At 53.0% G+C, this 27,591-nt stretch overlaps 1 protein-coding gene across 2 annotated transcripts; it reads left to right on the top strand.

Annotated features, from left to right (window-relative positions):
* Positions 1 to 3,858: 3,858 nt before the first annotated feature.
* On the top strand, positions 3,859 to 27,409 carry MOB3C (MOB kinase activator 3C). 2 transcript variants are annotated; one of them, XM_065842111.2, is made up of 4 exons: positions 3,859 to 4,232; positions 11,292 to 11,791; positions 21,967 to 22,169; positions 25,903 to 27,409. In XM_065842111.2, the coding sequence occupies exons 2-4, from the start codon at positions 11,374 to 11,376 to the stop codon at positions 25,930 to 25,932; spliced, it is 651 nt and encodes a 216-aa protein (XP_065698183.1). In that variant the 5' UTR covers positions 3,859 to 4,232; positions 11,292 to 11,373; the 3' UTR covers positions 25,933 to 27,409. The 2 variants fall into 2 exon arrangements, with proteins under 2 accessions (XP_065698183.1, XP_065698184.1); XM_065842112.2 differs by lacking the exon at positions 3,859 to 4,232 and adding an exon at positions 4,664 to 4,882.
* The last annotated feature ends 182 nt before the right edge of the window (positions 27,410 to 27,591 follow it).

The raw sequence follows: 27,591 nt of genomic DNA on the forward strand, positions 1-27,591 counted from the left end.
TGTTGAGCCTAAGAGCTGGTGACAATAACGCTGTTGCTGTGGGGAGAGAAGGTGGCTGTGAGACTTACAGCCGCTAGAGGGGAGGTTTGTTCTGAGCTACTAGCACACACAGCTTGTCCGAGCCTGTCTGCCCAGCTTTGTGAGCCTGGGCTGACTTTTGTGCTTAAAAACATCCATCTAGATGCCTAGGCTGCTCCTATGTGGTTAATATTGCAGTGAGCTGCACTGATTTAGACCGACAGTTCCCCTGGCCTGGTGTCCTAGATCCAAGATGAGCTGCCTGGGGAAGGCTAAACATCCCACAATAGTTTTCCAGGTCACTTTGCTGATTTTCAGTTGTTTATGGGCCAGGGTCTTCCTGAGCTGGATGTGTTGCTGTGTCTTTAGTAGCTCTCAAGTGGGCTCACTCATGGAGGAGAAGCCCAAGTCCCTCCATGTAGGCTTGAGCCCCTCCAGCATCCTGCGGCAAGGACTCCATGGCTGAACCAGGAGCCACCTCCTTCCCTCTGTCCTGCCTGTGGCTGGGAGAGCCCCGGGCCAGGGATGTGGCAGCAGTTCCTGCTGGGAGTGGTGGAGCAAGTTTTGCAGCCAGAGGCTCTTCATTACCAGCGTCTCCAACCCCGGGCTTGCCCACCCACCCCTGTACCCCGACATCAGCAGGAAACGCAGAGCCCATCCTGCTCCCTGGGGAGACACCCTGTGTGAAAGGCGGCTGTCGTAGCAATCAAGGAAGTGCAGATTGAAGGATGATGTTCTTATCCTCACTTAAAATGCTGACCCCCGTGCTTTTTATTTTATTTATTTATTTTATTTCCTTGTGCCTTAGAAAACAGCAAGAGTCCAGTCCCCTCTGATCCACAGCTGAGAGAGCTCCCACTCCCTGTCCCTGAGCTTGCACAGAGCTCGGTGGAGCAAGGAGGGCGAGCTGGCTTGTCCTGGCGCTGCATGGCCAAGGCAAACTCCGTTGGGCACGTCCTTTGCCTCTCTGGGAACAACTGGAGTGAACCCTCCGCTCCCTTTGGCTGGGTCTTGTGGTCTGCATGGGCACGCAGAGCCTTTGAGCCCTGCCTGGGAACAAGCATCTCCCTGGCTGCTGGGGTGCAGTGCTGATGGGGTGCATGCTGTGCAGGGCATTGTATGACCAGGGAGAGCCTGGCCTAGCATCACAGCTGTTGGGGGGCTCATGGCACCCCCTCCCCACCCCCTCCAAGCGCGTCTGTGTCCTGCTGAGCTGTGCGAAGCCACTTTGCTCTCGAGCCTCTCTCTATGAGTGCCTGTGAGGACTAATGGAGCCACCCAGCACTCCAGGCTTGTTTCCTTCCCTGCTTCCTTCCCCCTGGATAAATTCAGCTGTGCACCTGCCTGTGGGAGCAGGGCCAACCTCCCTCTTCCTTCCTCTGGGCAGACAATGCCCTCTTCACAATAACACATCCCTCCTGCCCCAAACCTGCCCCTTCGACCTTTTCCTCTCTCCTGCCTTCCCTCCCCACAGCTGGGACCCTGAGAGGCTCCGGAACCCCAGGGTCTCTGCTCTGCAGGGTTTCCAAAACTCAAAGCGTTGTGTGAGGGGGTAACTCCCTGGCCAGGAGCTGCTCCTCAGCCCTGTGCACTTGCAGGATGCAATTTCAGCCCTGGCGTTGTTTTCCTGACCCCTCCACTGAGGGTGGGAGGACCCCATCTCGCCTCTAAGTATTTTGGCTCCATCTTGCCTGGATGTAAATCCTGACTGTGAGTTCCCTCCAGGACCTTTGCTATACAGTCAAGCCTCCCCAATTTTGGATTTGTGCCTATTTTTTGCTGAGGTTTCAGCTGAAAGTTTCCTCCTGGCTTGGCATTAGCTGTCAGGGGTTACATCTGTTCTGCAGACCTCTGCTTCTCACCCACAAGGTCCGAGGCTGTTTCTTTGTTTCCTGCATCCCTCAGGGATGAGCGTGGACACTGGTGCTGGCCGTGTCCCTGAGGTGGGGGACAGCTGCCTGTGAACCTTGCAGTGACATCGTACAGCTCCTTCAGTATTTGTGGGTGCTCCTCCGTGGATCTGTATGTCCAATTTATTTTTGCCAGTGGCCAGGAGGAGCCTGTGGTTCTCCCTGGGCCAGATCCTGGTTTTAGGGGTGTTACTTCAGCCTGAGATGATCTGCAATGATGGTGAGAGATTTGCTCAGGAGTGGGGCCAGGCTGATGTGGAAAAGGCTTGGCCTCCATAAACCATCCTGTGGGTGCTGGGGAGGAGGATGCACACACATAGCTGAGCTTTTGGGGTTATGGCTGTTGGATGGAATTAGCTGACGATCATGGTGGGAAGAAGCTGGACAGACAAATCCATCAGCTTGTGCTTCACCCCTGCCCCAGGAGCTGAGCGTGCAGGCTGCTTTGCCTCCAGGTTTTACCTTTTCTGCAGAAATGTGCTGCAGGTGCGAGGCATCTCAGCCATCTCACATTGCAATGGGCGCCAAGCCCATGTGAATCCTGCGTGTCCTCAGTGCATCCTTCTCCCATCACCTGGCCCACCACCTGCCCTTCAGCCGTGTCCCAAAAGGGGACAGTAGGAACGCAAGGGGGCTGCTGGGCTGTGCAAGACCCTGTCCGCGAAAATTCAGTGCTGCCAGAGTCCTGATTCCCTCTGGCTCTGTCCAAAAGCAATCTGCTAGCGGCTGCTGCCAGGTGCTGTGGTTCTCCAAGCTCTTATTTGCTCTTAATAAGATGCTGCTGCAGGTGACAAATCATTTGTGTTGCATCTACACCAGCACAAGGAGAGCAGACACCTTGTGTGGCCCAGGCTGAGCTCCCTCGTGGCCACCTGCTCCGGGATGCTGCTGCATAATCGAGGATGTTTCGCATCACTGGGCAGGTAACTTTATTTTTAAGGACTGTCTCTGAACATTGTGGCTCAAGGACAAACCCTGGCATTACCTGGCGCCGAGAAGCTCCTTTACAGAGGAAGAAGTCCATGTCCTGCAGAGATCTGTCCCACTGGATGCACAATCTGCCTGTGGTCAGAAGGTAAACCCAGCAGCGGGGAAGCCAGTTGAGGTCCAGGGAGGCAAACCCTCACCCTAAACCCTCCTGCTTTGTGCAGACCTACCCGGCAGCCGGATCCTCCCGTTGTCTCAGCCTGCTGGCTTTGCGGTTTCCTTTCTCACACTATTGCTGCTCTTCACCCACCACCTCGCCCCATCACCTGCAAACGCTTGGCTGAACCTGAGTTTAACACACATTTAAGCAAAGCCTAGAAATGTTTCCCTCAGTAGAACTGTCCCAGTGCCAAACAATTTGCAGATGTTTCCAGCAACGCTTGCATCTCGCCATGGCTGCTCCCCTGGCAAAGGGATGCGACCGTGAGCACCAGGTCCGTGCTGCTGCGTCCCACCTTGCCACAGCACCCCTAAGCATCACACGTAGGGTGCAGCACCAATTCGACACCCCCACCCAGGGGATGCTGACCCCAAAACTGCATCCCAGGCTGTGCGGAGCCATCCCACGCTGGCTGGCGGCTCCTCTCGGCGCTGAGCGTGCTGGCACAGGCTTCCTTTCACCGAGCGGTATTTAAATACCGCAACGTGCTTCAGAACTCACCCCACCTACGAGAGCAGCAGACAGTAAGTCTGCTCTGCGCAGTGAAAGTTTTGGGTTGGTTGGTTGGGTTTTCTTTTTTCTCTTGTTTTCTTTTCCTTTTCTCTGGCTTTTCTGTTTTGGGTGGCGTCCGGCTTGGCCTGGCGCTGGAACCCCCGGCTGATTTTGGTGTGCATGCAGAGCGGGGAGGGGAGAGAGGCCGTGCAGAAGATAGGGCGGGGGAGATACTGCAGGGTTTCATGTCCTTTCCCCCAGCGCGCTGCTGTCCCGTGAAAGCCCGGACCCAGCCAGCAGCGTGGGATCCCATGCCAAAAAGCAGCTCAGCATCCAGGAATGGTGCGTGGGTGCCCACCCGTGGCCGCGGGGGCTGGTAGAACGGATTCCCGGCGGCTTTTCCCGGGACAGCCGGTGGGGTCAGGATGTGACATCACCGGCCGGAGAAAAACCCTCGGCCCCGGGTTTCTGTACGGAAAAGCCCGGCGAGCGCCGCAGCGCGGCCGCTGCCCCTGCGCTGCCGCCCCCGAGCTGCGGGCGGTCCCGGCGGGCGGCCCGGCTTGGGCTTTTTACTTCTTACTCGCTTTTACTTTTTTTTCCTCAGTAAGAGCATAAAGTGCAGCGAAGGAATTTGGGGCTGGAAGGCGGCTGTGCCGGGGGACGAGGTGAGTCCCGGGGGTGGAAAGAGCCAGTGTTGCACCCCCTAGGATGCTCTTGGGGTGCTTTTAAGTGCGGGTTGGGCAAGACCTGGCGGGGGTGAGCCTGGGAAGGAGCAATCCTTCACCCGGCCGGGCTATGGACGCTTGCACAAGGCTCTTCCCCTTCCTCCGGCGTGTGCCGGCTCTGCTACCAGTGTGTAAATACCGAGGGAGCCCGTTTTGGGGATGCAGGAGGGTCGGGGACTGTTGCTGGTGGGGCAGGGAATTAGTGCAGATGGCCGGGGGTGCGGAGGTGAAGGGAAAGGGGAACCGGCAGCCCCACGCAGTGTGGGCAGACACCCGTTTCCCGGGTGGGACGGTCCCGGCGGCGGCTTTGCCGGTGTCGGAGGGAGGGTGGAAAGTTGTGGGCGGGGGAACTGGGTGGGAGCAGCGGTGGAGATGGGTTTTCAGCAGCTGGTTTGGCTCCTCTCGTCTTCTTTGCCGAGCTTGCGGGCCCAGAGCGCTTGGTGTTTGGGATTACAGCTCTGATGGTGGAGTAATCACCCTTGGGACTGAACCCGAGGGGTTGGGTGCTGTGGAAGCCATTGGACAACTCTTTGCAGGGCTCCCAGCAAATCGCTGGCAGCAGCAGCAAGGTCTCAGCCTCCAGGAATGAGGTACCCTCAGCCCGACATGGGCATCACCCCTAAAATGAACTGGAGAATGAATCTGGAGAGATGGGGCTTTGCTTTTCTGCTTGGTGGCATCTTGGGTGACTTGGGGAAAACCTCAGAGCCTTTGGGCCAGGCTGTGGTCCCCAGGGAGCCGCTGCTTTGCTGGTGGCACGGCAGGGAGGCACAGCAAGCAGTGGGACAGAGACGGGACAGTGGGTCTGGGTTGGGGGGGCAAGCCAAGGTGTGTGCAGTCCAGTTCCTGGACCCCTGCTTGGTCCGTTTTGCATGAACTGGGGACTTCTGAGCACTGTGAGAGCCGGGGGAAGCACCAGGGTGCCTTCCTGGGCAGCTGCCCCCATAACTGGGGCATGGGGGGCTCCGTTCTGCTGCTGCTCTAGAGACGGGTGCTTGAGTGCTGCCTCGGAGGATGCTCCCATCTCTTGTGGGTTTGCGTGAGGAAGATTCGGCTGCAAGGAGATGTCACTGAGAGCCCAGGGCTTCTCCATAGCTCCCCCAGCCTGCGTGTTGGGCCTTGATCCCCCTCCCAGCATCTTGTCTTGGCTCGTTTCCTGGAATTTTCCATCGTTTGGGTTATATTTGGGATAGGCAGCCAATAACCCCGTTTCTCACGGACAGCCCAGCTGGGGCTTGGCTCCAGCAGGAAGCACAGAGGAAGCGGGGCCAGCGCCCCAAGACTGTGCTCCCCAGCATCCTCTGTCTGCAACCCCCCTTTCCTTAGATGATGAAAACCACACGTGGCTGTTGTGAAGGCTGGAAAAAAGGGGATCCATTCCCCTCTCTAGGACCCCCGTATGCCCACAGCCCCTGGCTAGATTGGGGCTGTGGTGGCAAGGGATGCTTGGGAAAGGCAGCTTTGGCCTTTGGGGCACTTGTGATGCACTTCCAAGTCCATCAAGAGCAAGCCTGGTTTGCGAAGATGTTCTTGGACAGGTTGAAGTCCAGACTTTGCAAGAGAATTTCTCTGGGATTTGAAGGGAAGATCAGAGACAGGGCTGTTGAGTCAGCAACCAGGCAATAACACTTCCTAGAGCCGTGAAAAGCCAGCCAAGCCCTGGGGCCAGCTGGTTGCTGCTCTGGCTGCCCATCTGGGGGCTGGCTGGCTGTTCTGGGGCTCTGGGAGACAGTGGCTGAGCTGGTACCTGCCCTGCTTCTCCGCTGAGGATGGGGCAGGACGCGATTTCTACCCTGCCTGTGGTGCGGAGAAGGGAATCCCCTAAAGCAAAGAAGCAGAAGTAGATATCTGGGTGGCCAAAGGCAAGATCCCCCTGGGGAAGCCCAAGGGGGATGTGCAGAATCGGTGGTGTTCGACCTCTGCTTTGCTCTGCGGAGCCTGGAGCAGCGTGGATCTGCGCTCTCCCCCCATGGACTCGTCCCAAAGCAGGAGTGTCCGTGCGGGTTGCCCGTGGTGTTGTAGCGCTGGTTCTGCTTCACGGCCGCTGCATGGCTGGCGAGGGCTGGAACCTGCTGCTAAAGCGGCTGCTTGTGGTTTCCAGTCGGATGCTTGTGCGAGTGTGTAACTGTCTCGGGCAGGATCCAGAGAGGATGTGCTCGGCACTGGAGCTGCTGGTGTCGGAGCTTTCCCCTCTCCTTACCCTCCACCATCATTAATGCTTCCCGGCAACACCTGTGAAGCACTTTTCTCCTTGAAGCCTTTGCTTTTGGAGTCCTAAATATTAATATAAATGCAGCCTGGGTATGGACGGGAGTTTTGAAGTTGGGGAAACTGAGGCAGGGAGCGTGGGACTGTCCCTGATGTCCATCACTCGGGAGACTGGCAATGTGTTTGGCTGATCCTTCCTGTTGGGTGATGACTGAAGTATATTTGGGGTCAGAACCAGTGGTTTCATTGGTGACGTTGCCTTGCGCCTGCAGGACCAGGGAAGGAAGCCCTCTCCTGCCTCTCCGCCTGCTTTCCCCTTCTGTTTTGCCAGTTTCTAAGCAGACCTTTCAGAGTTGTTTTGAATTTACGACAAAGCCTTCGCCTTGCTGTGTTCCGCTGTGGTTTCCAAATGATAAAAAAAGAAAGAAAAAAAAAAGTAAAAAAAAAAACCAAAACAACTCTCAAATCTGAAATTAGCGGCTTAGTTTGACCCTGAACCTACATCCCCCCCATCCAGTTCATTTCCTTTCATCTTTGGACCTGCCAGCAATCTAGGAAATCAGTTTTTCACGTGTCTCTGCCTGCTACATCCCCAACAGCGGCCCTGCCTTGCCCTTGCAAAGCTTAACTCTGCGCTCATTTAGCTCTTGCTAAACCCAACTGAGTTTCGCTTCTGCTGCCGCCAGCAAAAGCAGGAGCAGGACTGAAGCCAGCAGCCTTCGCAGCCCCGGACAGGGTTTTGTGGCCGTTCAGCTGGGTTTGAAGCCAGCCCTCTGCACAGCCGAGGCTATTTTGGGTGCGTGGATGGGGGTGAGCACCAAGCACACCATGGTGTGGATGTCCCATGGGAAGCAATGGCATCTTTCTACCCGGCAGCTTCACTCATCCTCCTCTGATCATCCTTGGTGGGGACACAGGGTGACAGTGGGGAGGGTCTCCAGCCCCACAGCCCCCCTGTCTGCTCCTGGGAGTAGGGCAAGGTTTGTTTTTGGGGTTTGCAGATGCTGCGGAAGGGGACGTGTGAGCCCCCGGGGTGCCGGTGCGGTGAAGGGGGGGTTGCAGCCCTTGCCAAGGCTCCTCTTGGGGAAGCTTTGATTTTGCACGTGGGAAGCGAAGGCAGAGACCTGCAGGCAGCGGGATGTGTACGGTCACGTCGTAGGAAGCTGCTGTCTAAGCTTGCTGAATGGCAGCTCGCCCTTCGGATTCCCTAAAATGGGCAGTGTGAGAGGCGATTTGGACTTGGACAGATCTCCTGTCCCACCCCAAGCCCCACTGGACCATGGTCTGATTTCCAGGAACATGACAGCCTCCAACATCGGGCGCTGTCGAACACCGAGCCACAGCTAAGCCTTGGAAGATCTCCCATTTTCTGTCTCTTTTCTTGGGCCTGTCCCAAATACCTGGCCGATGATGGAAGAGCACTGGCCGAGTTGGATGCATGAAAGTGAATATTGGGAAAATCTGGTCTTGCCTTTGCAGCTGATGCCACTTAAACTCAGGGTGCATCTGGGTCCATTCCCGAAGGACTCTGCCTTTCTTCCCTAAAAGTGCGGGTGGGTGCTGGGTCCCTGCCTGAGGGGAAACTGAGGCATGGGTGACTCTGCAGGGGCTGTTCACTCTGACCTGGTGTGTCCCATCTCAGTGCCCCAGCTGCAAGGGCTATAGCTGGTATTTAAAGCCACGGTCCTGGCCTCTGTGCAGCTCCCTCCCTATATCGCTCACGTAATTCCCTGCACATCCATCTCTCTGGGCAGTGGAAGCTTTGGAGCAAGTTGGAGAACAAATCTGTTTTTTGGCCTGATTCCTATCCCTGCTGCTTTGGGCCATAAATCCCAGGATATGTTTTTGGCTTTGTGTTAAATTTAATTTCTGGAGAACATTTTTCTCCAGTAAAGATTCACAAGGCCTTTTAATGACTCGGTGGCTTGGTTGTGATGCTGGTGAGGGCCGCTGATGTTACCTTGGTGTGTACCAGTGCCTGGGAGCAGAGAGGCTGCGGTGCTGTGTTGGCATCCCGTGGCTCCAAGGACATGTCTGCTCCCAGCACTTGCGCAGCAATGGGTTTTGCTCCCCGCCTTCCTGGGAATCTCATTAGAAACAGGTAGAAAATGCCTGGCAGATGTTTACCAGGTTTGTTGCTCCTTTTTCTTTTAAAAAACCTGCTGTTTTGTTTGGATGGTACTGAAGCAAGAAGCACATTCCCACCTGCCTGATGAGTGAGTGCAGCTTGCAGGGTAACACAGAAATGTGGATGATGCAGAGATGCAACTGTGGGATGCGTTATGGGGCAGTAGGATGGCTTCGCAAGGTGAGGTGCAGAGTTTATTTCCCAGTGAGTGGTTCAATATTTGCAGAGGACTTTCCACGTGAGGCACAGGAACACGGGAACCCCCTCAAGTTTGTGGAGAAAAGATTGTGAAATCAGCTGATGGCCTGCAAGTGATGTGTTGGAGGGGACATCATCTGCCAGGGTGGCTTCTCATCACTCTGGAACACAGCCTTTCCTCACACGGGAGATGCTCCACTCCCTTCAGCATCTCGGTGGCTGCGCTGGACTCTCTGCAGCAGTTCCCTGTCCTTCTGGAACTGAGGGGCCACAACTGGACACAATATTCCAGGTGTGGTCTCCCCAGGGCAGAGCAGAGGGGCAGGAGAACCTCTCTGACCTACTGACCACCCCCTTCTAACCCACCCCAGGCACCACTGGCCTTCCTGGCCACAAGGGCACAGTATATATGTGTGCGTGCATATTTTAGAAACTGTTATGCGTTAGCAAACTCCCTGCTTGGCTTTTTTTAGAGACAATATCAACAGGATGTGCCTTGCATACGTGACGCTCAGTGGGAAGCCCTGGAGAAGGGCTTTTCTTAGCAGCTTTGCTGTGCCCACAGTGCCCTGGTCTCCGTGGGGCTCCCTTGGGGCTGCTGTACCAGAGATGCTTCCCCTATCAGGTAAAGCCATGATACGATGCTGCTCCCTCCATCCACTGCCGCTTTGGAGAGCTTGTGATTTTATTTTTGAGGTGGGGAACGCACTTTTTGACACGGCCAGAGCTTGGGGCAGGGGAGGAAAAGCATCCAAAAGCATCCCCCAGTCATTGACCTTCGGCAATAAATGAGGACGCCAGGGCTGGTGGCATTAGAATTCCACCCAGCCATATGAGCTGGGGAAGGTTTACAGATGCCTGGTATTAAAGTCATACTGCATAACATTGTGCGGTGGCTGTGACCTCCTCCATGGGGCAAAAAGCACCTAAAAACTTGCAGTTTCACATCTGGTAGTACCTCAGTCAAGCAGAGCACAGCCAGCTTTGGTACCGCTATGCTGTGGGCTATGCAAAGGTGGCAAAGCAATGCTCCTGCCTTGGGAAAGGCTGTGGTTAGAGCACTAACACCACCCGTGCTGGGGTTTGCACCCACACCATGGGCTTTGCCCTTGCAGATACGTGCTGGCTGTGGTGTAAAAAGTCCCCGCAGGGCAGATCCTGTGGGTGTTTGGGGTGATCGCTGGGTCCTGCTGCCTCCTGGGGATGCTCCCAGGGATGCACAGGGATTCTCTTACAAGATGTTTAGCTGGTCTCTGCTGAGAAAAATAGGATCTGCTTGTGGCTCAGGACTAAGTTTAGAAAACAGAGTTTCTATAGCAAGCTTTTGGCTAAAAGCTGTCTTTTTAATGGTGAACATGCATCCAAGTTTTGCTTGGGCTCCATTCCCTCCTGCTCGTGACTTTGGGTAAGTCACTTCCCCTTCCCATAAAGCTCTTTCTTGTCATTCTTTTTTAACCCTTTCTGCAGCTCCTCTTGTCAGGGGGAGACTGTTGGAGGATTTTTTCTTCCCTACGCCATATCAAAGCATTTAGCACAAGGGGGACTTGATGTTTTGTTACCACCGCTGGTGATGAGCGCAGGTAACTAAATGCACAACTGCATTTCAGCCTGTCTGGGACAGCCATGGGATTCCCACTGGAGTTTCAGGGAGGAAAAGGAAAAGAAGGGAAGTACCACAGCCTTCAGCCCTCGTCTGTGCTGCTGAGCTGGGGCAGGAAGGGGTGAGCTCAGCATTTTGCAATGACTTCCAGACCGAGTCACCCGAGTCACCCGGAGCATTGAGTCACTCGGAGCATCGGCTGCCACCCGGCCGGCTCCTGTGTGCATTGTGTGCATCTGGCACTGTCACCTTGCCGTGCTGCTCTGCCGCTTCCCTTCTTCACGTGTGGGTTTTGTTCTTTTGAACAAACACACTGGGCAGAACAACAAAAATAATCCCCGCTTTTCCCATTGATCTGTGTGAACCAGCAGCCGGCTGTGGCCACAGCGTGGTCCCCAGGGCATCGCTCACCAGCCGGCACAGCAAGGTTGTGGGTTATTTGTGCTGAGAAATCCCTGGGAAAGAGGCAGTTCCCCTGTGTTGGGGGAGGAAAGGGTCACCAGGTTGGGACTGTCCAGGCTGCTGAGCTTCACTGATGTCTTGGCTCTCACTTTATTGCAGCGGTTACTGATAAAAGCCCTGCAGGTAGCAGGGTGGCTGGAGCCCGGTGGGTGCTCTGCCTGCCATTGAGCTCTGCATGGGACACGTGTGGCAGTGCCCACCCTCACCAGTGCCCGGAGCTGCTGTGGGAGGAGGCAGCAGCTGCTCCAGGTCACCTTGGTGGGTGTGGAGGGGCCAGAGCTCACCCCAAATCTCCATCCCCGTGTGCTGCCGCAGCAGCGGGGCCAGCTAGCATCCTGGTGCGAGTTCATCCCTGCAAGTGTGCCCATGTGTGCGGACCGAAATCTCTCTTCTTTCCTTCCAGAAACCTCCACCTCTGAAGACCCCACCCTTGGTTTTCACATTGTGCAGAACCTCTGTCCTCACCCTGGCTGGCCCTGCCCGTGATGGCGTTGTGTCTCAAGCAAGTCTTCAACAAAGACAAAACATTTCGTCCTCGAAAGAAGTTTGAGCCGGGCACCCAGCGCTTCGAGCTGTACAAGAAAGCCCAGGCCTCCCTCAAGTCCGGGCTGGACCTGAAAGCGGTGGTGCAGCTGCCTCCCGGCGAGAGCATCAACGACTGGATCGCCGTGCACGTGGTGGACTTCTTCAACCGCATCAACCTCATCTACGGCACCATGTCGGAGTATTGCACGGAGAAGAGCTGCCCCATCATGTCAGGAGGGCTCAAATACGAGTACAGGTGGCAGGACGATAGCAAGTATAAGAAGCCGACCAAGCTGTCGGCCCCGCAGTACATGTGTATGCTCATGGACTGGATCGAGATGCTCATTAACAACGAGGACATCTTCCCCACCAGGATAGGTGAGTGTGCTCTGGTTCTTCACTGGAAGGCTGGGATTGTAACCAGTTCATTTTCCCAAGCCACTGGTGTGCCTCAGGGTCGGTATTGCTGAACTTTGCAATTCCAAGGATAGCGGCCTTTCCTCCTCAGTGTCCATCCCGCACCCCCTTGCTGCAAATTGTTCTTGGGATTCCTCGTCCGGCTGCTCGAGGACATGGAAAACTATGTTCTCCTTTTCTGTGCTTGAATTTTTCACGGTATTCTGTGCTTGTGAGAAATGAGGGCTGGTAGGTTATCGGCTTCCTTGGCCCTTTGGCTGCAGGGCTGGTTGGAGGTGCCCATCACACATCCGCAGTGTGCTCTCCTCTCAAATAACCAATTCCATTTATTTCTAGTTCTCCAGCTGGGTTCATGCTCCCAAAGGTCCAACTCTTGTTCCACCCTGCTGCTCCACTTCTTAACTCTCCATCTCTGCTGATCCGTCGCAGCCCTAATTACACATCACATCTTGCTATTTAGCAGAGATGCCTGACCCAGGATCTGGCCTTTCCAGCTGCCAGCCCCCAGCGTGTACCTTGCATCCCTTCAAAAAGTTTGGCCTCAGGAGCTTGCAGCAGCTGCCAAAGGCAACACAGCTTGCAAACGAACCCCTCCGCTGCTGCCCTGCAGCACTTGGCAGCTGCTGGGGCTGATATCAGCCCTCTATTAGCTGTGTACTTGTAGTTTGGGGAGATGTGTTCAAGGGCTGGAGCTGAGTTCAAGGGCTGGCGGGGCTGCCGGAGCCCCAGGTCGTACCTCAGAGCTATTGCTTTTCAGATGAAACACAAAACTACTTGAAGGTAAAAGCAGATTTAAGGAGCTTTTGGGGCTTTGCAAGGCTGCCTGACCTTTTCTGTTTTCCCAAGCAGCACAGCTGACTGAGCCATATGAGATCAGTGCAGTTTAGGTGCAGTATTTTCATTAATACACTGGGACACATTGAAGAAATCGGTCTGTGTGGGATTACTGGCTGCCACTAATTGTTATAACCCCATTTTGCTGTGCTGCAATGTCTAGCTGTGTGTTTTTTTCATTCAAGTCTCCAGCCCTTGGAGGCTCAGAGGGGTCACAAGTCCGCAAGCAGGAGGATGAACTGGTTGTGCCAAACCCTTTAATTTCAGCTTTCTGGGGTGGGGTGATCCTGCTCATTGCTGGGGGCTTGAATGAGATGACCTCTGAAGGTCCTTTCCAACCTAGACTATCCTATGGTTCCCTACACCCCTCGGAGGTGCAAAAGCCAAGTACGGTCATGGCTCTGCTGGTTTTCACCTCATTTCATGCACTTCTCCCTCCAGACACAGGGAGGGATGCCTGGTGCCTCAGGTTTCCACTTCTCCTTTCATTCTGGTGTGGGGGCAGTTCTGGGTGAGACACTGCAGGCGGTCGTGGGGCAAACCCACTCTTTTCTCTTCCAAAGCCATTCCTGGGTCCCTCTTCCAAGCCCCTTTCTGGGTGGGGGGGACACCTTAATGTCCCCAAGTGACTTCAGTCCCCTTGTCCGTGTGTCTTGGTGCTTCTGGCCTCCCATAAGTAAAAGGGAACTTCGCCTGAGATCGCACTTCGAAGCGCATGAAAAGCTGTTGTGGGTGGCGGGGGAGGAGGGAGCCAGTGGTAGTTTGTCATCAGCGTGTCCCCAATTAACGGCCTTTCACTGGCCTGCCTTGTGCGCCGGGTAATTACTTGGCAGCTCTGGCATTTCAGAAGATGGAGGTGTTTGGTTGAAGGGAAATGTCACATCCGCCTGTTCCTGAGAGGCCCCGTCCTTGTCCCTGCGCTGGATGATGGGGGATGTGCAGTAGGGAGGGACATGGGGCTCGGGGACAGTGGCCAGGGTGAGCAGAGATGCTCAGCCTCCCTCCGAAAGAGCCATCCCCTTGGGGGAAGACCCAGAAAAAGGGGAATAAGGCACCGAGAGGACACAGGGGAGATGTGAGCTGTTCTAAGGAGGGGAAAGGAGCCTGATGACGTGATGGGGGGAAATTATAAATGTCATGTTTTGCAGTTGCAGTGAGGCTCTTCAATATTAGCAGCAGAGGTGGGGTTTAGTGTGAAGGTTTGTTTCACTCCTGTTGGTACCGGGGAGCCCCCCAGCACGGCTGACCTCTCTCAGCAGATGTTTCATGAGCTGTGTTGTGCATCTCAGCTTTCCCTCCTAACCCCTCTTTGCCATGTGCAATAAAACTGTCCCAACATAAAGATTTCCCTGGCTGAGGCCACCTGACCGCAGACAAAACAGGCCTTTTTCTCTTGGTTTGCTTTATTTTTAGAAACAGCAAGTGTTCCCCAAAGTTGCTAACGTTGCCTGAGGCTAACCTCAGCATCCTTCTCTATCCAAAAGCTACAAAGCCTGAAGCAGCACATGATTCAGCGGAGCTCACTCATGGCTGTCCTGACAGCTAAGGGAGAGTTATTTCATGGGTCAGAGAGGGAAAATCCTTTGCCCTGGGGTGAGAGGCACAGCTGGAAATGAGCAGAGATGGTTCACTGGCTTGTGAGCTCACCAGGTCCTTTTGCATCAGTCTTTGGCTGGGGTAGGTGGGCACAGCTCCAGTGACCGGAGCAGAGCTGGGCTGATTTGCGCCACTAAAGCATCTGGTCCTTCAGCAGAGATGTGAGAGGAGCAGAGTGACCTGGGTGACAAACACCCTTGGTTTGGCCAAGCTGTGTGATGCAGAGCGTGTGCTGGAGGGGCACCCGGCATCCGAAACAGCAGCAAGGGAGCCCAGTGGCTGCAGACAGCTTGTAATCTGGCAGAGTTACCCAGCAAGAGCACAGCCCTGGGATGGCACGCTTGCACCAGTATAAAATCCCTGCGGTGGTTTAATAGAGTTGTGGGGAGATGCTGTGTTTTCCCCATCCCCAGGGAAATCCACCCGCAGGGCTCAGTCCCACTTAAAGGCTTTGCTGTATAATCCTTCCTCTGGCATGCAAACCTGTTTTGATGCTGCTCAAGATGAGAATCCCTGCAAGGGGTGAGCTATGCCAGCCTGATCTCTATAAATCTACAGCAGCAGCAGCTTTCCCAGACGATCTGTATCAGTTTGCATGTGCTAGCGCCCTGTTTCCACTCTTCCAACCAATGTAGCTGTCCTGAAAAATACATTTAAATGGAGAATAAGCATTGTTCCCATGCAGGAAGAAGGATAAGTGATTCTACAGGTGTATTTTTACCAGCTGGTAAAACTATATCTGTAGATTACTTCAGTGAGGAGCCACGTGAACAAATGACCACCTGGAAGGTATCAGCTCCTCCTGGTGATCCTTCTGCCCCATACTGGCTGATTTTGGGGAGCTGCTGCTGGGCCAAGGGTTGGGTGGATGGGGTTTGCAGGGCCCTGGGCAGTCACTCGGCTTTGTCTGCACCAGTCAGCCCAGTATCAGGCTGCTGGTTGCACCAGGCTGGCTGTCCCGCACCAGCACCGCTGTGGATGTTGAAACGTCCCTGTTATTAAATGAATGTGGATGCAGGGCTTGGACCAGAGCCAGCGCCAGAAACGCCCCGTGCTCTCTGCCAAATGCGCCCGTGGCTCTAAAGAGCATCAGTCACGGGAGATTTTGGAACCGTTCTTGGAAAGCTTTCCAAACCTTGAGCTCTGCCATTCAAGCGTAGTCCCAAAACAATTATAAAACCCAGAGAAAACGTGGTGTGAAACCATCCAGTACTTTCTCCCCATAACAACAGGAGAAAAATGTTCAGAATTCAGCTAATTATTGCTGTTTTCTCAGCTGGCTATTTTTTACATGATTTGTATTTTATTTTTTCCCTGTTTTCTTCCAAAATGAACACCGTACCAGCTTGCAGCTGCCATCACGCCATTAGTTTTAAATGGGGCTTTAAAGACTTATTTTTAGGAAAAAATGAATCACCGAACAGTACTGTGGCCAAATTGGAATTGAGAAATAATAACAACAACAATAATTCATCACATAGTTCATTGAATTACTGCTTTCGCAGAGGAAAAAATGCAATTGCCAAGAAGCAATATAGCTTCCCAGTACTGATTCATCACGAAGAAATGAAATTGGCTGGAGCACGAGGGTTAGGGACGGGAGAGATGGCAGGAAAGATCCATTCGCAGTCCTTTACTGTAAGCGCAGGCACTTTGTTACCCCTCATTTTCATTTCCTTTTACACGTGGTCCCACATGGTTTCCTTATGTTTTGAAGCAATCAGAATAGAGTGGAGAAAACAGACTTCTCAGAGCATTAAATCACATCTCGGGGTTTTCAAGCAAAACATCCAAGATAAACTGAAGGTGCTAATTCATTGCAGGGCTGTGAGTCGCGTCGCTTGCGTTGCAGTGGGTGAAATTGTACCTGCTGTCCTTACAGCTTCTGCCCTGGCTTGGAGCGTGGGTGAGGGTCTCCCTTTCCTGCTGCTGGGGATGGTTGCTCCGCTCTGCTCCTCCTGGGATGGGGCTGCCTTTCTGCCCTGGGACAGGCGATGCCCCTGGCAACCAGCGATCTGGTCTGGGTAACGCACAGCTCAGATCGGGTGTGGAGGAGAACAGCTGACCCTATGTATAAATGTTGTTTCCGGCATCTGAGCGAGCTCACGTGGCATCTTGTGGTCCCCTCCTCATCTATCATGCAAAAAGAGTCAGAGGTGGGGTTGGATGATGGGTTCTCCTGCCCCTCTACTCTGCCCTGGGGAGACCACACCTGGAATATTGTGTCCAGTTGTGGCCCCTCAGTTCCAGAAGGACAGGGAACTGCTGGAGAGAGTCCAGCGCAGCCACCAAGATGCTGAAGGGAGTGGAGCATCTCCCGTGTGAGGAAAGGCTGAGGGAGCTGGGGCTCTGGAGCTGGAGAAGAGGAGACTGAGGGGGGACTCATTCATGTTTACAGATATATAAAGGGTGAGTGTCAGGAGGATGGAGCCAGGCTCTTCTCGGTGACAACCAATGGTAGGACAAGGGGTAACGGATTCAAACTGGAACACAAGGGGTTCCACTTAAATTTGAGAAGAAACTTCTTCATGGTGAGGGTGTCAGAGCCTGGCCCAGGCTGCCCAGGGAGGTTGTGGAGTCTCCTTCTCTGCAGACATTCAAACCCGCCTGGACACCTTCCTGTGGAACCTCAGCTGGGTGTTCCTGCTCCATGGGGGGATTGCACTGGATGAGCTTTCCAGGTCCCTCCCAACCCCTGACATTCTGGGATTCTGTGATTCTGTTTGCTGCTGCTTCCTCCAAGGTTGCTGGACGGTGAGCACCAGTGATTTAAATGCAAAGGTAACTTCCATGCCTTTAAATCAGCCCAGATGGGTTTTGTGGTGTTCTGCTGCTCCTTGGGGCAGCTGGGACCAGCATCAGTGGGACCTGCTGGGGTGGTGTTGCTGGGTTGCTGTCTATGTAGGGCTGCAGAGGGTGAAGCCAGCCCAAGGAGCCTCAGGCTGCCCGTGTGTTTTGTCAAAACTTGGGGCTCCATCCTGACTTTCTCCTGGCCTCCCACACTCCTGCTAATGGGTCATCTCAGCAGGGTCCATCCCACCATCTCATCCCCTCCTCTCACCAGGCTGCTGCTCCTGCTGGTTCCTGCCACTGTGTACCACCTCAGAGATGGAGAAGGTCCCCCAAACAAGCACCACCACTGCCCCGTTCCCAAGTGTCACTTATTGGCACATTGGCCACTAATGGGGTCTCTCTGCCACCAGCTGTGACACTGCTCTGCCTGGCCCAGCCTGGCAGGGAGCTGGGAGCCACGCTGGGAGCAGCCTCCTGCCCCACACACCTGGGGAATGGGCCCCATTGCTCCCCCCTTGCTGCCGCTGGGACCCCTCCCAGCAGCCAGGACAGGTCCAGTGGCAACAAATGGGGGCCTGTCTGCTCGGTTGAAAGCTAAATATCTGCAAGGGCAGGATGGATGCGTGGCCAGTGCTGAGATCCCTGTCCCAGGGCTGTGCCCAGCTGCAGGGAGGAGGCACAGGCTGCTCTTGCTGTGTCCCCTTGTGTGCTGGAGAGGACGTCACATGTGTTATCTGCTGGACATCTGCTGTGCCAGCAGCCATTGACCCAGGGCAAGCTGTATTTATGACACATCTTTCTGCTCTTCTCCCTGGGTAGGTCAGATCAGCTTTTACTGGAGAGCCCTTTCCTTCCAGCTCTGGGCGAGGGGATGGGGAATTTCTCCAGTTCCTCACTGGTGTGGCCAGTGCCTGCTGGGGCTGCTGTGCTTGCTTTCCAAGTCACTTGAGATCAGCAGCGAGGCACAGCTGCTGCTGCTGCTGCTTATCAGATATCCGCCCCGCTTCCTTCCCACGAGGAAACACTTTGATCGCTGGCACAGGTCCCCATGCCAGATGCATGGTCCGGTTGGGCATCCGTAGCCAGCATGGGGGGGTCCTGGCACAGGAGGTGCAGACATGGCTGCAGCACCGGGAGGGGACACAGGACCCGATGGCGCAGGGTTGTGTCCTCGTCTTCTGGGGCTGCCCATCCCTCCCTGGGCATGTGTGTGAGTGAGAGGAGTGATGCGGTGAGAAGGATCCAGAGCCAAACCCCAGTGATCTCTGGACCCAAAGGACCACGGTGGGTGGTTGGCATGGTGAGATGGCAGGCTGAGGGGTGACCTGTAGAAGTCCAGTTGTGGCTACCAGCCTCCACTACAGCTTGGCCATGTCTGGAGGGGGTGGCCACACACTGACACCTTGTGATGGACACAAAGAAGAGCAGCCCAGGAGCTGCTGCTGGGTTCACATGAAAGCACAGTGGTGGGGCAGCCCAGAAGGGTGCTTGTAGGTCCTGGCGGCTTGGTGATATCTTTCCAGGCAACATTAGGTATAGGATAGCTCAGCAGCCCCTGTAATTTCCAAGAGCTGCAAGATTTACTCTAGATCTCTGTTCCTTGGTGCAATAGGTGCTTTTGGAAAACCCAGGTCATAGCTGGAGGTGTCTGTCCCTCTAAGTCTTTCAGCTGCCAGCATGTCCATGAAGACTTGCTGGCAACTGATTTACAGGGCAAGACCATTTCTGGCTAACATTGGGGAAAAAAAGTGATGGAGAGCCATTTGTCACCATCTGCCAGTTCTGGAGGTGGCTCATCTGACAGCTGTATGTGGACCACAGATGCTATCAGCCCTGGCATTCTGACATGCTTTTGGTCTGCTGTTCACTGCCTGATCTTGTTTCTCTCTCAGCTCAGGACCAGGCTGAGATTTGCTGTTTTCCTTCACTATCAATCTTTTCATCTTGGCGATAAACTCCTGGGGGCTGGTGAGGTCTGATTTCTCCCTGGCTGCCTGCTTTGACCCAAGGAGACCCTAGGCAAGCGGGATGGGTGACAAACCGGAGGAACAAATGCATCGCTGGCTGCCTGCTGGCACCTCGCTGGGTTTCTGGCAGCGATGGCTCTTCTCTGCTTCCAGGCAGCCAGGCTGTTCAGAACAGCATGTATTCCCCAGCCAGGGCCCTGCAATGTGCACTCATCAGAAATTACTCGCCAACATGAATTTTTCTTTATTAAAAGAAACATTTCTTGACTCATTCTTCAAAGCTGGTCTGCAGGGGCTACCCTAACAGCATGTCTGAATCCTCAGCTGGGTGATTAGGGCTTTTATTTGCTCAACAAATTCTCACTTAGTGCGAAAAGTTCAAATGAAGCTGTTGATAAAGGAGCGTGTCCCTCCTGGCTTGCAGGGAAACCTGGAGGTCTCTCTGATTCCTCCCCTGATCAGACCGGCAGGCAAGGGCAGAAGCAGAACTCCAGTGCTATCTCTAAGCTGCTGGTTCGGGGAGAGCCTGGTCGTACTTTGCCGGATACGAACACCTGTCCCAGAAAGTCCTGATGGGATCTGTTAGAGCTGACAGTGACGTGGGTCGTGCGAAGGTCCCTGCTGCGGGATCAGCCCTGGGGCTGCAGCGTGATCCTGGTGGTGCTGAGCAGCAGCCACAAATCGGTCTCAAAACCACCTCTCTGTGTTCACAGAATCCCAGAATGTGAGGGGTTAGAAGGGACCTGGAAAGCTCATCCAGTGCAATCCCCCCATGGAGCAGGAACACCCAGCTGAGGTTCCACAGGAAGGTGTCCAGGCGGGTTTGAATGTCTGCAGAGAAGGAGACTCCACAACCTCCCTGGGTAGCCTGGGCCAGGCTCACTGGGAAGAAGTTTATTCTCAAATTTAAGTGGAACCTTCTGTGTTCCAGTTTGAACCCATTACCCCTTGTCCTACCATTGGTTGTCACCGAGAAGAGCCTGGCTCCATCCTCCTGACACTCACCCTTTCCGTATTGATCCCCAGGAATGAGTCCCCCCTCAGTCTCCTCTTCTCCAGCTCCAGAGCCCCAGCTCCCTCAGCCTTTCCTCACACGGGAGATGCTCCACTCCCTTCAGCATCTTGGTGGCTGCGCTGGACTCTCTCCAGCAGTTCCCTGTCCTTCTGGAACTGAGGGGCCACAACTGGACACAATATTCCAGGTGTGGTCTCCCCAGGGCAGAGCAGAGGGGCAGGAGAACCTCTCTGACCTACTGACCACCCCCTTCTAACCCACCCCAGGTACCATTGGCCTTCCTGGCCATAAGGGCCCAGTGCTGGCTCATGCTCACCCTGCTGGTGTGTGATGCTGAGCTGAGACACGTGTCCTCCTCCACGTGGTGGCTGGGACGTCAACCTGTGCCACGGGCACACACAGCTCTGCCCTGCCCGCTGCACCCACAGCTGTGGCGGATGCACAAAGCAAAGCGGGACTGGGCTGGGATGAGGGTGACACTGGTTTAGAACAAAGATCATTTTCTGTTATGAGTTCTGTGATACCGAACCCAGCACCTGCCAAAGCCTGACCATGGAAAACAGGCTCCACAAATGATGCTGGAGGGATAGATCCTCTGCGTTTGCCACCCACGGAGGAGAGGAGCACGGCACTGCTGCTGGGAGACAAAACTGCCAGGAGCCTTTGGGAAAAACAGTTTAATTGCCTAGCAAGGCTGATGAGAAAGATTCAAAGATAAAATTACCATTTTTAATTGTTTTTAGCTGAGAGATTTGCTGATGCTTTCCACAGTACTAAATGTGTGAGCTGGCCACGGATGAGCAGAGATTGTTTGGAAAGATTTTGAAGAGGTTAAGAAGCTAAGGGAGGAGGCTGGTACAACCGTGGGAAGAGAGGGTTTTATTTTGTTCTTTGCAAATTTGCATTGAATAGCTCAGGGGAGAGGAAGAAACCTCGGGAAAACAAATTCCAGTTGTTTCATTTTCCTCCTTCCAAAAAACACGTTCAGGGTTTCAAAGCCATGTTTCCTGTAGAGATTTACCCCAAGCTTGCTGACACTGTGTTCACACCTCTGAGATTTTCACTGGCATAGCAGTACGTATAGACAAGGATGGAAATGTAGAGTATGAAATCGCATCCTTGTGTGGGACGAGGCTAAAAGTACAGAGCGATGTGGGGTGAGTCCCATTAATGAACAAGCTGGGAGGACATTGCAGGAGGGAGCATCATACGGGCGCAATGAAATTACAAACTGAGAGTCATTAAGATGGGAAGTTTTCCTCCTGTTTTCATTTGTTTGAAACGAGGATCAGGAAAAAATAGGTAGAAACCCCGCCTGTTTCTGTTGGTGCATCAGAAGGGAGGATCAGGAAAAAATAGGTAGAAACCCCGCCTGTTTCTGTTGGTGCATCAGAAGGGAAGCGTGAGGGTGTGTGGAGGAAGAAACACAGTATGAAGCATGGTTTTGATTCAGAGGACTAGGGAAGGTATCTTTTCTGCTGGGAGGAGGTTCGGTTTTGTTCACAGACCTGGGTAAATACAATTTGACCTACACTGTGCCTGCACAGGCTTGTAGGGAAGAGACAGGGCGAGGGGGCAGAAGGATCCTCTGCCAGGTTGCTCTGGATGGAGACAGATGTGGAGAGATGTGGCCTCCTCCGCTGGATGAGAACTTTTCTCTCCTCGGGCAACTCCCCAAATCCTCAGATTGTGTCTGTGGGAAATTGCTGGTTGTGCAATGAGGAAATACGTGGGGAGAGCTAGATGGCACATTGCCCAGCATAGCTGTCACTCTTGACATGAGCTAAGGGAGTCCTTCCTCATCATCCACGGCTGCCTGTTCAGCCTGACAGTGACATTTAAACGCCATCTGTTGTTTTTGTTTTGGTTTTGATTTCTTTTTTGGGGGTGGGAAATGCTCAAATGGCTTCCAACTTGCTTTTGCTTTGCAGGTATTCCCTTCCCCAAGCAGTTCCAGCAAGTTTGCACTAAGATCCTCACCCGCCTCTTCCGCGTCTTTGTCCACGTCTACATCCACCACTTCGACAGCATCATCAACATGGGCGCTGAGGCTCACGTCAACACATGCTACAAGCACTTTTACTACTTCATCAAGGAGTTCAGCCTCGTTGACCACCGGGAGCTGGAGCCTTTGGTAAGGATGCCCTGGGAACGAGAGGGTGAAGGGGTGAGAGTGGTGTGGGCTGAACGCAGCAACCATACATTCAGGTGGGGGCTGGAACTCGGAGCAGTGCGGCTCTCTGGGCTCTTTCAGCCACCTCACCTGTCCTGTAACCACCAGCCTTAGTGCTCTGAGACAGAACTTCCCAGCAACACTGGGGAAACCCTTTACGCTTTGAAAACCCTCCTTAAGCTTTGTGTCTGCTGCCATGTCTATGAATTGCTCTTCAGTATCCTTAGGACCACCGTAACACCGAGTCTCGGTAGCTCTCATGCAATTTATACATCAAAGTGTTTCCAGCCAGTTGTGTCCACATGGTTTTCGGGGGCTCAGATTTTAGCCCGAGTCTCATCTCTACAGTCTTGAGTTTTCCTATGAGGGGACTAAGGTCTCTGCTTGAACTCCTGGTGTGAATTACGACGAGACTGCAGGAAGGGAAGCCCCAAAAGGACACGCAGCTCTAGACAACAGCTGGAGGGGCCTCGCTAGAGCTCCAGGTTTGTCTGCAGCCTCCCTTGGGGAGCAATTAGCCAGGCAGAGAATGAGAGTCCTTGAAAACAGCAGGACTGGGGGGAAGCAGAGGCCAGACAGCCCAGGCACATCAACTAGAAAATGCACATAGTTTTGTAAGAGAAGCAGGAGTGTCACAAGGCAAGGTTGAGTTTGGTCTGACCTAGGAAGAACATGTTGTAATGGGGAGAAGGCTTAATAGGGAACCCAGTCGTTAGCATACTGGGGGTGCAGAAAAGGCCATATCCAGCAGTCAAGAGACAGGAGAGACCGAGAGGGTCTAATCCTAGAGAGAGAAATTGCTGCCTGTTTAGCACTTTACTCCTCCTCTGCTTTCATTTATCTCAGTTTGTTGCCTGTCTACCCTGATCATGATTTGGGGGGATGGAAAGATTATGATCTAATCAGGGGAGATTTGAATGACAACAGCATTTACATTAATTATATCACAGAGAGTTCGATTGTGACCTATGTTGTCACAGTGGCCCTCAGCTCCAGAAAAATGGCAGCTCAGTGTCATTCTGTCCTCTGTTAGTCTTCCTCACCATCGTTCCTCATGACAAACTTCTTTAGCATCGATATACAGCCCATAATGGTGTCGTCTCCTTTGACTGATGCTTGCTAATGTAAATTATTAGCACCTAATAGCCAAAGCAGAGGCTGGCATTGCCAAGTAGGCTTTCAATGCCAGTGACTCACATGCAACAGGAGATGATTTATGGGTCTGGATGAATCTAAGGTGAACAGATTTCCCTGTGTGATGCAACCAGGGTTAAACTACAAGGAAGCTGTGTCTCATTTGTTGGTGTGCCCATCGCCTGGCATTCAAGCCCTAAAGCAGACCTAAGAACCCAGGAGACCTTCCCCCAGGTGGTGACTTGCTGTAGGTGTGTAGGAGAGTGTCCTGCAACTAGAGGACAGCTTGTCCTGGATGCAATGCCGAGTTGGGGAGGGTGGGACAAGTTACTGCAGCTTATGAATGACTTCTGAATGCTGAAAGTGGTCCTTCTGGCCATTCTGTTACCCCAGGGAAGTTTCATGGGTTAGGACTGACCCAGGAGCTTCCAACAGCATCGCTCTCTGCTGCAGGCAAGGAAAGCAACAATGGGAAGTTTCTTCACGTGTATCCCAGAGGCTTTCCAATGAGCCCCAGGACCTGGTGTGGCTCCGCTTCATGGTGCTGTGTGGCGTGCAGTGTTCACATTGTTCTGGCTTTGCTTCAGCAGCAGTTGTGAGAATCCGCAAATAGTAACATCCAACCTCTGCAGCACTTTGCACTTGACCTCAGTCCGTTTTCCTGTGGTTGATTACTCTCTGCAGCCCAGGGCAGAGCACCAGTGATGTGCTCTGCTCATTCTTGTTCTCCCTGGGCTGCACCGCAGCTGTTGCCCTGCTCCGACGTGGTTTTAAGTCTTGAAGGATTTCCCAACTGGTTTGACACGTAAGCAAGGAAAGATGGTGCATTGCATCTGCCTTTATTTTAGGCAGTCCAAGACTTCAGAGTAAAGTTTTTGCAAGCACTCAATGTTTGTAGAAATGCAACAATCTCTCAGTAGGGATGAGATGAAGTTTCCTTGACAGGTTCAGTCTCTCTTTACTGCCTCATGAACCCAGACAATGGTCCTAACCTTGCATGTAGATGGCCAGGGTTAGTCCACATGAATCCCATGGCAGAGGAGACTCCTGCATGCAGAGGTGCCTGTTCCCTGTATGTGACTATGGGAAGCCACCAAGCATCTGGAGGGAGCACATCTGGAGCAGGACAGCAGGTTCGAATGCTATATTATGGTTGGAGATTTCCAGATGTGGACTTTCTACTGAGGAGCCCTAGTTGTGGGATTTAGGAGTAGGAAGAAAGGAAAAAACCCAGCACCTCCCCAGCCAGAAAACGTCCTGTTAGGCCCATATAGCTTAGAAAAATTACAGGAGTTGTGGGATGAAGAAGTTCTTGGTTTTTAAGCCTGCTACTGGCCGAATCTCCCTTTGCTGCCTCAGTTTCCCTTTTGTCAGACGTATTTGGGAAGTGATTTCTTAGCAGCAAATCTTGAGCTGAGGATGAGGCAGCTCCTCTGTACAGGCAGAACTAGTGACAGGCAGTGATTCACTCTCTTAACAAATCAAGAAACGCGGGGGCAGAGAGAAGCCGTGCTCTTGTTTCCTTGCCAAGGGCAGGTCATGGTCCTGGGCAGCAGGGCTGGCAGAGATCCAGCTGGTTCCCTACCAAGGCAGAGCTGTGGGGATTTCCAGGGTATGATGAATATCTTGGACACTTGAGGCCAGCCCGAGGAGCTTGCAGGCAGCTTGGCAATCCATTGACCGCCTCAACCCACCCTCTACAAAGCTGCTTTTGTGCGTGGTGCTGTGCTAGTGGGGTGGGCTGGATGCTGTTGCAAGAGGATGTTCATAGTCTTCTCACTCCCCTCTTCTCTCTGCTTCCAAGATGTTTGCAAGTGCTTCCCGTTTGCAACGTAATTTTGTGGCAGAGCACCAGCTTTTCATTTGCTGGCTGTATTCTGCACTCAAGTGATTCTGCGTGTCACTCCCACGGAGAAACCTTCTCTTTGCCACTGTCCCCTTGGTGGATTTTAAAACCAAAGCTTTCAGCACCAAGCTGCAGCTTCTGTGCCCCTTGGTTATATCACTAAAGGGGCTTTTATAGGGTTACTCAAGGGTCATCCTGCTTTCCTAGTCCTCCTTTTTTCAGTTACTTCCTTCCTTCTCTGCAGACCAGTCCCACTTCAGATCTATTCTGGGAGTACATTTTAATGTGCAGATCTTTCTCTGGGGTGCGTGGGGGGGTCTGCAGGCACACACAGATTCACAAGCCATGAACCTGAGAAGCCAGCGAGAATCACAGACTTTCCTCACTGCAGCAACGTACACCATTTGCAAGTTATTAGTTGAGCTCCTTAAGACAAGGACAAATACCACCCTCCACTGCTAAAAGCCGGGTGCGTTCCTAATGCCAAAATAACCTCGTGCTGCAGAGCCTGTGGAGGGTGCCAGGAAGGAGCTGCTGAGGCCGAGCAGTTCCCATTGGGGCTGCCATGGGAAATCGAGAAGCGCTCCCTGAGACTCCCACGATCGCTTCCTCGGGTTGTTTTTGGACACCTACCAACCTGCCCGACATGCCCCTCTATTGAAACCTGCCTTTTGCTCTTACTGTTTCTTTCTTTTCTCTCCCCTTCCAATGCAGAAAGAAATGACAGAACGGATTTGCCACTGAAGCAAATTTTGGGAGGTGAACTCAGCTGGCTCATTCGGAGCCCAGCGGGACAAGACACCCTGTGGTGGGAAACCTCTTCCCAAGGAGTCCCTCTGGGCATTTCAACTCAATGAACTATGAACACTGCAGAAGAGCCTCTTCAGGCCAGGGACAAATCCCAAGCTTGCCAAGCGTCTCTGCACAGATCTGTTTTTGTCTTAGAAAGCCACTGACTTATTGACGAGGCAAGTTTGGTTGACTTTTGCACAGTCTGGTTTCTAAGACTCAACCCCATGCCTGAGAACATCCCTTCAGCTGCCTTTCCTCTTGTTTTGTCCTCAGCTACACCAATGCCCAAATGTTTTACCAGCGATTTCTGCCCTGTGAGCGGGTCTGACCCCGGCTACCGAGTTATGGCTGTTACCGTTCCCACGTGCAGCGGGTTTGTGGTAACATCTGCGATCAGCTCTGCAAAGCTGGTGACGATGGATCCCAGCTGCCTTCATGTGTTTGGGTGCTAATGTATCATTTTAACCATGAGCTATGAGTGTCCCTTCTGCCCTGATTCGTGCTTTACCAAAGGGACTATTTTTTCCCCCGAGGGATTGGCAGAAGGGACTTTGTGATGTTCTAAGGTGCATCCAATGCTGCTTGGACTAATGACAAAGTGGCCCCGTGACAGAGGAAATGAAACAAGCCACTTTCGTGACCAGCACAGTCTACCTGAGAAACGCTCAGTGCTGGAAAGAAACTGTTGCGAGAAAACAACATTTTTTAACATGTTGATATTTCCTGATATATTGTCTTGGCTCAAGATCAGCAGATTCTGGCTGTAGAAGCTGTTCATTTTCCACTATCCAACCCTACAGCACAGTAAATCAGGTGGAGAAGGCCTTTAAGAGACATCTAATCTGCCCTGTTCTTCCAAAAAGGCAAGATCGGTCCTTCTCAAACCTTTTGCAAACATACTCTTGCTACCTGGTCTGTACCATTATTCCCTGAAAGGCATCACATCTCATCATTTCTCCCCCTTCTGTTTGCAATGCCCCATAGCTAGTGTTGAGTTCCCTGAGCCATTTTTCTTTACTGTCTTTGGGGAGTCAAAATCAGATTGTCTGAGCCACAGAAGTGTTACGTTTGTGTTTCCTGCCCTTTTTTGCTGGGAAAGTTTTGTATGCCAGACACAGCTGGTATTTATAATCTGGGGTTTGCCCATTTTTGGGGAAGGGAGGGGATGTGGCTGGAAAACATAAATATTTAGGCCAACATGAAAGTGCACAAGTGAATTTTTAGTCCTCAAAGCACTTATTTTGTTGTGAAAATCTATTTTTTTTTTAATCTTGTGTACCAGATGTATATTTTTCCATGGAAATAAAACAGAGCAAAATGGACACAAAACCACCTCACACATCATTCCAATATTTTCTGTGTAAAATAATCAGTCGAGTCCAAACATTTTTGTTCTGTTATTAATGAAATAAATGTGAATAAGCCTGAATGATCTTTCCATGATTTGTCTGTAGTAAGACAGGCATCATGAAAAGGCACCCAGGATAACCTGAAGAGCGGATTTCCCTCCAGAGTTGCAGCACTGATGGATCTCAGTGCCACGTTGAGACCTCAACTTGCATCTCAAAAAGCAGCTTGACAGAGGCTGACATTGCTGCTCCGCATCCCCCC

The sequence above is a fragment of the Patagioenas fasciata genome, chromosome 6 (genome assembly GCF_037038585.1).
Source record: "Patagioenas fasciata isolate bPatFas1 chromosome 6, bPatFas1.hap1, whole genome shotgun sequence".
NCBI lineage: Eukaryota > Metazoa > Chordata > Aves > Columbiformes > Columbidae > Patagioenas > Patagioenas fasciata.